Below are 12,432 nucleotides of genomic sequence, written 5' to 3'. Positions count from 1 at the left end.
GAATGGAGTTTTACATGTCCCCCTATTTGGACTCAAGACTTTATTTATCCCACTATTTCTCGTTCTTCATCAGCTAACCACATTCAGTACCCCATTTCAAATTCTATTTCTTATTCCATTATCTCACCCTCATATAAAGCCTTTCTCTCCCGTCTTTCACTAGTTGAAAACACCTCATTTGCTCAACCATCCAAAGACCAGCATTGGATAAATGCTATGAACAAGGAAATCCAGGCTTTGGAGCTTAATCACACCTGGTCATTGGTACCCTCACCTCTTGGAAAAAATCCCATTGGCTGCAAATGGGTTTACAAACTGAAATATAAGGCAAATGGTACTCTTGATATATATAAGGCATGTTTGGTGGATGAAGGCTACACACAGCAGGTGGGTATCGATTATGCAGAAACTTTTTCCCTTGTTGTGGAGATGGTTACTATTAGGAAAATTTTAGCCTTGGCTTCTATGCACAATTGGCCTCTTTATTAACTAGATGTTGATAATGCTTTCTTGCAAGGATATTTGCAAGAAGAAATTTATATGAGTCTTCCTCAAGGTTTTTCCAAGCACAAGGGGAAAGATCTTGTCTGCAGGTTGCACAAGTCTCTCTATGGCTTGAAACAGGATTTTAGGGCCTAGAACTACAAGCTCACTTTAGCTCTCTTGGATGGTGGATTTCAGCTGTCGAAATCTGATTACTCTTTGTTTGTTAAGCACCAAAATTCTCACATTGTCCTATTGTTAGTTTATGTAGATGACATTGTCATCACTGGTACTAGTTTGGACCTGAAACAACAGATTAAGGACTTGCTACATTCTAATTTCAAACTAAAAGACTTGGGGCTACTAAGATATTTCTTGGGATTAGAAGTTACAAGATCCTCCAAGGGCATCAGTTTATGTCAAAGAAAGTATGCCCTGGAGCTCATTTTAGACTCTGGTTTGGCAGCCTCTAAGCCTTCTACTATTCCTATGGAATCAAATTTGAAGCTTACTTCTATAGCCTATGATAGTCAGTTTTCTACTGGTCCTGATCCTCTACTTCCAGATCCTTTAGTTTATCAGAAGTTAGTTGGCAAATTGTTGTATTTGTGCATCACAAGACCTGATATTAGTTTTTCAGTCAACTTGCTAAGCCAATTTATGCATCAGCCCAAGCAATCCCATATGATAGCAGCTCTCAAAGTAGTGAAGTATGTGAAATCAGCTCCGGGATTGGGTTTATTTTTCCCTGCAATTAACTCTCTGACTTTATCTGCCTATAGTGTTTCTGATTGGGGCTTCTACCTCATGACCAGAAAATCGATTTCTGGCTATTGCATTTTCCTTGGCTCCTCCTTGATTTCCTGGAAATCAAAATGACAGGCAACCATTTCTAAGTCCTCCGTTGAAGCTGAATATAGGGCCATGACCTCTATAGTTTGTGAGATAATTTGGGTGGTCCAGCTTCTTAAAGAACTTAGGTTTTCTAACTTGGTTCTTGTCCCTCTTCACTGTGATAATCAAGTAGCCACCTACATTGCTTCCAATCCCATGTTTTATGAGAGGATCAAACATATTGACATTGACTGCCACATAGTGAGAGAGCAGCTTAAAAATTGACTCATTATACTATCTATATTCCAACATCTGAGCAGCCAACTGACATCCTTACCAAAGCTCTTGGGAAACATCTTCATCATCATTTACTACACAAGTTGGGGGGAATTGGAAGTATTAAATCAATATAGTTTTAGTTAGTTTAGTTTGTTCATAAATTCAGTTTAGTCTGTTAGTTTGTTAGGAAGGTTGTTAGGTTGTTACTTAATTTAGTTAACCCAGGTTAGTAGTTAACTATGGTTATCTTGTTGTATATAAAGTAAAGAAACATTACTCATCAATAAACGACATATTGCAACTTTCCCAAATACTTTCTTCTCTGTATCATTTGCATGTAAATCAACATTGTATTTACTATTCTTTTTTTCGAAATAATAGATTTTATTCTTTAATTATTATAAAATATAATTAGTTAATTTATTTGTTAGTTTAAAGAAGTTTTAATATTTAATTTTTAATGCTAATTTGGACAATAATAATAATAATAAAATCTAATGCTCAAGTAGAGTCACTCCAGTGCTAAAGTCACATGAATTAAAGGCTTGGAGTTGCTAAAGTGAAAACATAAAAGTAGTAGAAGGGTAAAAATAGATGAAAAGTCTTATCTATTAAATCAATTATAATTTTTCAAAAATAAAAAAAAAAATCTTTTAAATAATATTTTTATTAGAAAAAAAAAACTTGACAAAATCACGTTCTAAGAAAATTTTGAGTGGAACAATTCAATTGAAAACTTACTCCGTTGATTAAGGAATCGAGTTTTCTTTAATGTATGAGGTTTTGGTAGTCATTTTCTTGGAAAAAAGTGTGAGAAATTCATAATTTTTGTCCACACTAGGTGCAAGTTGCAGGAAATTTCTCTCTCAAGTAAATTAAAGACGGTGGTAGACTTTTTAAGCACCTAAAGGTCTTTGTATATACAAATATTCCGTGTTATGTCTGAATTATGGTCAGAATCAGAAAACAAGAGAAACAATGGAGTTTTCAGCCTTTAACAGAGTGTTTTCACTTCTTTCACTTTGGATGGCATATTCACTGCATGCAGATACTGTTAGTAAAAAAGTTCGCTACATACAAAAGCAAAAATTTTCTAAGACTGCGGACACTTACGTGTTAAGGTTTTGAAGGTCGCTTCCGAATTGAAGAAGCCGTACTTCCTCAAATTTGCAGTTGTCACGAGTAGTTTCGCGTCGCGACAATAATCTGATAGGTTACTGAATGATACTATTTGGTTGAAGTCAGTGAGATTTGTCAACTGGTCAACTTGTTTCTTGTGAAGAGACAAGAAAGATCGTTAGAAAGCAAAGCCAAACAGAAAAGAAAAAATTCACTAAGTACAAGAAGGGAAGACCTACTCAGTTCCCTGAATTGGTAGACGCCATCGTAATGAAAAAATAAAAACTTAGTCTTATACGCCTCGACATTACTGGGGTAATTAAAGATGTCTCTCTCTATCGAAGATCGCTTTAAGAGGTAATAAGAATCTTCATCCTTGCTCTTCTTCAAGTAATACGAGCAAGCGAGCTCTAGCGCAGTTAGTTGGCCGAGGCCATTCTTGGCGCACGCGATATACATAGCCACGACTATCATATATGCATTCGGAGTCAGCTGTAGAGGTGCGACCTCAAAGTAATCGAGGATCGACCTAATAAAGGGGTGGAAAGGAATTAATGCCCCGCATTTGAAAATGGACTCGGAGACCATGGCCATTCCCTCTGGGGGAATTTCAACTATGTACGACATGTACTGGACTACGTCTACGCTAAGTGCGTACTAGTCTACCATCCTCTGTATCTCCTCCAGGGTGACCAGTGATAGAATCTCCTATGAAGAACCCGCTGGGGCATCCTGCGCCTGCGAGCTCGTCCCGTCATTTGTTCTGGTCATTGTAGGGTTCATCTCTTCTACAGTCTGAAAAAGGGGGACACGCAGAGATTACTCAGTCTCCGTACATAATTTTGTATGACGACATGGAAGAACAAAACCCTAATGTATCTTCCAAAAACCCTAAAAAATCCTTTGGGACCACCCCCAATGATTCGTCCCCTAAAAACCTATTCTTTATAGAAGACTAGCCATAAACACCATTATCGCCTGAATAAGCTACATTCAAAGCAGAAAAAATGATAAGTAATGGAAGGATCTTCCTTACCTCTTGGCTATAGAGGGTGAACTTCTTGCTATGAACAGAAAGTGCGTACCAACTTGAAGGATTGAAAATCTAGTCTAGCGAGAGCTTTTTGCTTTTCCTGAAAGTAGGAATGTTGTGACATTGCTTAAGGCTAGCCTAGGGTTTTATAGTGGAGGAAATGGTGATTGGTCTTCTCGAAGCCAAGCGACATTTGGGTGGAATGCATCTCTCGCCGTTGATTACGACCATGTGTCATCAATCGGCGAGAAGGAGTAATCGCCACACTTTGAGAACTTCAATCGTCGCTTCTCTCTGTTTAAATAATCGAACGACGGCTCGATTCTCTTCTCCACATTAAATGCGCTCTCATCTGCATTTAATGCCCTGATAAAGAATGTCGTTTCAGTGTGGCTCGCATTTTCAATCGTCGCTTAATGTTGTTTCAGTATGGCTCGAGAAATTCAATCGTCGCTTCTCTCTGTTGAAATAATCGAACGACGACTTGATTCTCTTCTCCACATTAAATGTGCTCTCATCCGCATTTAATGCCCTGATAAAGAATGTCGTTTCAGTATGGCTCGCATTTAAGGCGCATGGCTGGCACTTATTGTGCACAGGACACGTTTGTCAGAATAAAGGATACTTCTTTAATGGATTAGCTGTCAAGCGCAACATATAACATCTGAAGAGGTAGTTGGAATAGAACACTCTTCGTCACATGTAGGTTGCAGAATGATCTGATTCCTTGCCTCCAGCAGAAATCTGCTAAGTGTAATCAGGTCAAGGACCTTGGTTAAGATAAGAGACGCATCGATACGGCACTGAGTAGGGTCTAATCCAGGTCGTCAACTTCGCTGAAGAAGACCATCTCAGATCGCTTGTAGAAAAATGTTTTGCGACCTCCTTGTAGCCGGGTTGGCTCGACCAGGCGTCATGTGGGATATGTCAAATCATGGCATAATTATGAAGTTCTCAAGGTTCGATCCTTAAACCTGAAAAACTAGGAGACTTCTGTTATGTCTGGAAAAGTAGGGCTGCCATGAAGCCTCGTCAGTAAAGGATGGTCAGAGCTCAGAAGGGTTCTGTGTCGTCCAAGTGCGGCCACGTCGCACCTGGTGCAAGTGGTATGACTCCTGTCGGTGCAGCAGGTGAGTGTTGGCCAGCAAGTGGTTGGAGATCACCCGCGTGTCAATGCCCTGCTTTAATCGAGGAAATCCCCCGGGCAGGTGACCAATGGGACGCAAAGAAAGGATTTACACGGCACCTACCCATTTCCAGCTTTTATAATCATTACCTTGAACTCTCTCACTATAAATAGAGGATTTCCCTCTCATTTGGGGGGATTAGCTAATTTTACGCTGGAATAGCTCTCTCTCTCTCTCTCTCTCTCTTGTATTCTCTCTCTAAATTGTAACTCAGCTCGCTGAACGTGACCTGACCTCTCTCTCTTATTAATATAATAGCAGTAGACGTAGGATTCACTTTTGAGCATTCGAACCACTTTAAATATTACTCTTCATGTTTTGTTTAATTCAATTCCCTCATATGACGGGTGATTTCTAAGTCTCTTTAGCATTTCACACATGCGAATAGTTGGTGTCAAAATCAAGCATCAACAGTGTACAATTAATTTGCTAATTAAACTCTGGAAGTTGAGTGTTAAGCGCAGCCACGCATATATGCAAACAAATGGTTTTTCATAAATGAATGCAAGTTTAATGCGTCTGAGCATACATGATTCATACATCTGTCACTGCCAGAGGATAAGCAACGATAGTATACATCCACATAAACAGGTTGTACAAAATTTTTCTGAATAGAATTTCTCAACAAACAAATTTCAATAATGTTAGGTTCACAACCTTCTCTCACAATCTTCGCCGTGACAGTTTGTCATTGGTTAGCTTGCAAATAGGTAGAAGAGAACCATTTTACGAGCTGACCAGTGACAAGTTATCATCTCAAGGTTTGTGAGAGAAAGTTATGAGATTGGATTGTAGACTTAGCATTACTCAACAAATTTACTGACCTTGAAAATTGTTTGTCAATAGAAGCATTAAAAGGGAAAGAGGATTGTGTGGTGATCCTGGCAGACTACAACCTTGCAAAGTTCTCGCATCAGACAAACAGAGATTATGAAAGAGCAGGCTAATTGTGCTCGCAATCGTAAGGGACGGAACGAGACGGTGGCTCACTGGGCTGCAGAAAAATTATATTTAAAAAGTTATTATCTTTAAATTTATAATTAATATATTATATGTTATTTAATATAACTTAATATATTTACATAATTTAATATGTTAACTTCATGAACACTTTTTATTAAGAAAAAAAAAAAAATCTAATCAGAATTCATGGAAAAATATCAAAAACTATTGTTAGAATTCAACCTTGCATCATCTTTGCACTTATTTCTGCAACTCTCTTCCTCTATTTCTTTAAATTCTTACAGTCAAAGCAACTACGTTTTCAATTTCAACAGATATTAGTTTAAGTTTAATTTGTCATGAAGGCGTTTTTTCTTCATTCATCTCCCAATTCAAAATAAATTATACATTCTAAGTGGTGAAGTTCACAATATTAAATAGGTATTTTTTTTTATTCATACAATCTTCTTACATCAACAAAGCTAATTTTTCTATGTATAGTTTTAAATTTTGTTAGCCCTCCCACAAAAAAAAAAAAAAAAACTTGTTTTCGTCCCTGACAGTCATTCAATTGATTTGCACGTCCAATTAATTTATGAGTACCTTGAAAAGGGCAATTTAAACAAGAAAAAAGCTAGAATATAACGAGATATTACATCATCCATATTATCCTCCTGTGAATTTTTGTGATATCGAAATTTTTTTCTCTACTTTTATCTATAAATTAATTTAAAATTTTTAGGTATTAATAATTTTTTGACATGCACACATTGTTTTGTTGTACCACATCATCTTGATACCATAGAATTTTTTTTTTCTCCTTGAATAAAATTTGAGATGTGAAGCAGTAGCAAGAGAACTAATTAAGTTGGGGTAAGAGAAAACATATTTTGAAAGGGGCAAAGTCTTAGAGATGTGGCACATGCATTGTCGTAAGGACATTTAACTTATTCAATGTAACCTTAATAGGAAATGGATGATGTATATCATGATCTCATTTTTCTTTCATTTTTGCTATGCTAGCTTACACAATGAAGGTAACTGAAATGTGCTATGTGTAGCTTCGAAATGTTAGCACTACTAAGGCAATGTGAAGAGGGAAGAATTTATTTCGATATTAATTTTGGATGGAAAAATAATGTACCAAGAAATCGTGAGTACCACAAAGAATTTTGATGAGAAGTATTGCATCGGGAAGTGTGGATTTGTAAGTGTTTATAGATCACAACTATTGTCAGGGAATATTGTAGCAATTTCACTCTCTATGTCCAGGTGACATTGAAGACCAAAAAGAGATTTTAAATTACATAAGAGCATTAACTAAGATACCACACCGAAATATCGTGAATTTTTGTTTGTTTCTGTCTATATTCTCAACAGTAGTACTTGGAAGAGGTAGCTTGGCCAAGTTCTTGAGCAATGAAAGCTACAGCAAGAGAATTGGATTGGGGGTAAAAGAATAAATGTCTTAAAAGGTGGTCTCTCATGCGCTGTCCTATATGCACCATGATTTAACTCTTAAGTCATAATTGCATCGCTTGACGCTTATATTTTCACTGGGAATCATATCCTAAATTTTAAAATTTATTAATTTAATTTGTCATTAATAGTTGCCTACTTTAGCTAATCTGTGGATCTAATGATTATTCCTCGGGATCATATCAAAATCTACAGTTTTTATTATAAGCATGTTATCTTAACCGTCCACACGTCTCAATATGACAATCAGATATTGACTCGCGAACAACCGCTCGTTCGATTTATAAAAAGAAAAAGAAAGGGCTAGTTTGAGAATGTTGACGTGGCAATACAAGAGAAGGCCATGGCATATCCCCGTAGATACATTTTCGTGTATAAAAAAAAGGCGATTCACTTGTCTCCTTCACTAGTCATTTTAGTTTTCGGTTCTACGAGCGCAGAGAGAAAGAAGAAGTGAAGCAAATAACCAGAGCTACAATGTCAACTCTCACCGTTCCAAATCAAGTTCCCTCTTTGTCCGAAGACTGTGAGCAGCTAAGAAAAGCCTTTGCAGGTCTCCTCTTTATCCAATCGCCTTTTATAAGTCCTCTGTTTTGTCTATCAAACTTATGTTTCATGATTCATTTTGATCATCACATTTCAACGATCTGATCGGTCATCTTATTTTCTCGATGATCGGTTTGGGACAATATTATGTAGGTTTTTTTTCTTATGTTTTATGTTTCTTTTTCTTCTGTTGAGCATGATCTTTTTTTAAGATTAAAGTTCATACAGAGGTTTTGACGTGAGATCTTTGTTTTTTGATTGATGGAAAGATGATTTGTCAAAGAAATGTGTTTTTTTTTTTTTTTTTTTTGTTGTAACGATGGCGAAGTTTAATTGATTGTGACATGAATTTGTTGAAGATATTAGTTTGGAATGTTAAACGTCAAATAAGCTTGATCTAAGGATGATTGTAATGATCGATGGTGTTAGAATCCTTTAATCTTTAAGCTATTGCTTTTCCAAGTTAACTTTTTTGTCCGGTGGATTCTCATTGGTTTCTTGGTGATCTGATGCTATATATAACATTATTTAAGTTACTTTTCATGTTTGCTGTCTTAGACTACGATTTCTCATTGTACATTACTGTAATTTGATTCACATAGTGCTATATAATTATAGACTCTGATTTGAATAATCTTTTTCCTGGAATATAAGTGTTTTTACTTATAAATTAAAGCATATTGATATTTGTGATGATGGAACTGTTTGTCTGAATTTTTGAACTTGGAGCCTCCAAAAATGGTTCCATGGAAATTAGTTACTGAACTTGGAAAATGTTCTAACATCAAGTACAATTGCAGGATGGGGAACAAATGAGGGGCTGATCATATCCATCCTGGCTCATAGAAATGCTGCACAACGTAAGTTGATTCGACAAACATATGCTGAAACTTATGGAGAAGATCTCCTCAAGGCGCTGGACAAAGAACTATCTAATGACTTTGAGGTCTGTTTTTTAGTGCACTTCTGTTCTACTGTGGTGTAAAATATACTCAATGCCTTGTTCATAGATTATTGTAAGGATTCATCGCAGAACACAGGGCAAAATAGATCTTATCTTTCTTTGAGATTGGTTGTATAGTTGATAAAATCAAAATTTATGGTACTGATCTAAATTTTGTGGAGTAAGGTTTTAGCATGGTGTTTTAAGAGGCTGACATACTTGTTTTACCTAATTTTTTATCATCAGAGAGTGGTGCTGCTTTGGACTCTAGATCCTGCTGAACGTGATGCGTTTTTGGCTAATGAAGCCACCAAGAGGTGGACTTCAAGCAATCAAGTTCTTATGGAAATTGCCTGCACAAGGTCTTCAAATCAGTTGCTTCAGGCAAGGCAAGCTTATCATGCTCGTTACAAGAAATCTCTTGAAGAGGATGTTGCACATCACACTACTGGGGACTTCCGCAAGGTAGGTTTCAAGAATATCAGCATTTACCCTTTCAAGCAAATATCAACGTTTATGATTATGATTTAAAAAAAAAAAAAAAAAATTGTTCCTTGAGTTCCTTATATGTTGCATGGAATCTAATTTTTATTTTCAGTTGTTCATAGAATAATATACTTGATTTTTCGTAACTTTTTTCACTCTCAGAATGCAGGCAGAATTTTGAGGTGAGCTGATATATAAGTACATGAAATTGGTTTCTGACCACATTTATACTGTGTGTTCTTTGGAATTAGTAACTGTATGCTTGGTTGTGATGACCTGATGAATTGGGTCAGATGGACTGCAAGATCACAAACTATATTGTTATATACTTTTGATTGAAAGGAAAATGAGAATGATTTCCTGAACTCTTACTTTGGTGGAATTCAGTTTCCAGTACTAGTGATTTATAAAATTAAAAGGATAATGATTTTAGTGGATAGAATATGCTAGTACTTCTAATTTCTAAAGGCCAGTTCCAAGTTACTAAACTTACTTGGGTGAAGAATGGCAGTTGAATCAATCTTCTGTAGCTATTCTTGTAATACTTTAGAAAATGAAAATGATTATGTTTCTGAGCTTTGAAACATTTCATCTGGAATTCTAAGTTTGCCCGTCTTTTCTGTTTATTTGAGATTCTTATTGTCTTCTGAATTTTACCTTTTCTAATTCTTGTTGGTCTTCCTGTGCTTTATGGTTAATGGAATTGTTTGTATGCATTGACATTGTGGATGGCTTGGTGCTGCAATACATTCATATATACCAGCTTTTGCTACCTCTTGTGACCTCATACCGATATGAGGGAGATGAGGTGAACATGACACTAGCAAAATCAGAAGCTAAGATACTCCATGAGAAGATCTCTAAGAAGGCATACACTGATGAGGATCTCATCAGGATCTTGGCTACAAGGAGCAAAGCACAGATTAATGCAACTTTGAATCACTACAAAAATGAATTTGGCAATGATATCAACAAGGTATTGTGAGCTTCAAAGGCAGTATTTAGCAAGATGTTTTCCAGGATTATTCTTTTCTAACTAAATTACTTGTTTCCTAGCACATTATCGGCCAGGAATTTCAACTTCCTGAGAAGTCAATTTCTCTCTCTTAATCACCCCCGTAATAGAATTTTACTGTTCTTGGCACTATTTGCAGGACTTGAAGACTGATCCTAAGGACGAGTACCTTGCACTACTGAGGGCCACAGTTAAATGTTTGATCCGCCCTGAGAGGTACTTCGAAAAGGTTCTTCGTTTGGCAATTAATAGACAAGGAACAGATGAAGGAGCTCTGACCAGAGTTGTCACCACAAGGGCAGAGATTGACATGAAGGTCATTAAAGAAGAATATCAGAAAAGGAACAGTGTTCCTCTCGATCGTGCCATTGTCAAGGACACCACTGGGGACTATGAAAAAATACTTCTGGCATTGATAGGACACGGTGATGCCTGAGTAGCTGTCAACTGCGAGAGATAAAAGAGGCTATCTATCTATTAAGTATGTTTGCTTGTTGGTGTTAGCGGTTTGCTACATGTTTTGTTTCATTGTCATCTTATGGTTTTGTGAGTTTTAAAGAACCTTTTATGCTTACCTGAATAATATGGAGTTCGCTATGCTATTAAACTACCATATTTATGAATGAGTTTATTTTGTCGAAAATGGAAGTAGTTCCGTCAGCGGGTTATTTATACTTTCATTCTTACGGTTTTAAGTAAATTTTACACTTAATTTAGTATTATGAGATGCGACCAATTTAGTCTACTGAGAGTGCGAGACAATTATCACTAGGGATCCTGGATATAAATTGTTTTAATGGATTAAATTGTTTGTATCCCTTGATATTAGATATATCTATAAATTTATCTCTCAAGCGACATTCTCTCAAGCAATATGTCGCTTGAGTAATGAAATTCGTGATTATTTAATTTATTCTAAATTTGAAATGGTGTTTCAATAGTCAATTTCACACTTATATCTATTAATTAAAATACCATTTCAACTTTGAAATAAATTAAATAATCAGAAACTTTATCGTTTAAGCGATAAGCTTTTATCGCTCCGCTGAAGCGAATAGTCTTCATAACTATTTAATTCATTTCAAACTTGAAATGGTATTTTAATTAATAGATATAAGTGTTATAATTTACTTCAAACCTTAAAAACGAGAAAAGAGCAAACATTAAAACTCACAATCATCATCAAAATTGTTAATACTTGATTTTGACATTAACTAGTTGCACGTGTAAAATACTAAAAAGGGTTAGAAGTCACACATGATATGAGAGGATTAAATTAAATAAAAGGTAAAGAGCAATATTTAAAGTGGTTCGGATGCTCAAAAGCGAATCCTATGTTCACTTCTAATGTATTAATAAGAGATAGAGGTCAGGTGGCATTCAGTGAGCTGAGTTACAGTTTAGAGAGAGAATATAAGAGAGAGAGAGTTATTTCAGCGCAAAATTAGCCAATCCCCCACAAATGAGAGGGAAATCCTCTATTTATAGTGGGAGAGTTCAAGGTAATGATTATAAAAGCTACAAGTGGGTAGGTGCCGTGCAAATCTTCCTTTGCGTCCCATTGGTCACCTGCCTGAGAGATTTCCTCTCCTAAAGCAGGGCTTTGACACGTGGGCGATTTCCAGCCGCTTGCTGGCCTGGCACTCACCTGTTACACTGACAGGAGTCATACCACTTATGCTAGGCGCGATGTGGCTGCACTTGGACGACACAAAACCCTTTCTCTGACCATCCTTTATTGACGAGACTCTACATCAGCCCTACTTTTTCAGGCATAACAGAAGTCCCTTAGTTTTTAAGGTTTAAGGATCGAACCTTGAGAACTTCATAATTATGCCATAATTTGATATATCCCAAATGACGCCTGGTCGAGCTGACCTGGCTACAAGGAGGTCGTACAACATTTTTCTATGAGCGACTTGAGATGGTCTTCTTCCGCAAAGTTGACGACCTAGATTAGACCCTACTCAGTGCCATATCGATGCACATCTTATCTTAACCGAGGTCCGCGACCTAATTACACTTAGCATATTTCTGCTGGAGGCAAGGAATCACATCACTCCGCAACCGACATGTGACGAAGAGT

General features: G+C 36.6%; 1 protein-coding gene across 1 annotated transcript; it reads left to right on the top strand.

The window, feature by feature from the left end:
• Positions 1–7,747: 7,747 nt before the first annotated feature.
• LOC116146942 (annexin D1-like) lies at positions 7,748–10,989 on the top strand. The gene is made up of 5 exons (XM_031432375.1): positions 7,748–7,909; positions 8,703–8,848; positions 9,092–9,310; positions 10,095–10,307; positions 10,486–10,989. The coding sequence occupies exons 1-5, from the start codon at positions 7,834–7,836 to the stop codon at positions 10,780–10,782; spliced, it is 951 nt and encodes a 316-aa protein (XP_031288235.1). The 5' UTR covers positions 7,748–7,833; the 3' UTR covers positions 10,783–10,989.
• Positions 10,990–12,432: the final 1,443 nt, after the last annotated feature.

The sequence above is a fragment of the Pistacia vera genome, unplaced genomic scaffold (genome assembly GCF_008641045.1).
Source record: "Pistacia vera cultivar Batoury unplaced genomic scaffold, PisVer_v2 Contig1152, whole genome shotgun sequence".
Classification (NCBI taxonomy): domain Eukaryota; kingdom Viridiplantae; phylum Streptophyta; class Magnoliopsida; order Sapindales; family Anacardiaceae; genus Pistacia; species Pistacia vera.
Note: the sequence above shows the minus strand (reverse complement) of the source record. Positions and strands in the feature narration are given on the sequence as shown.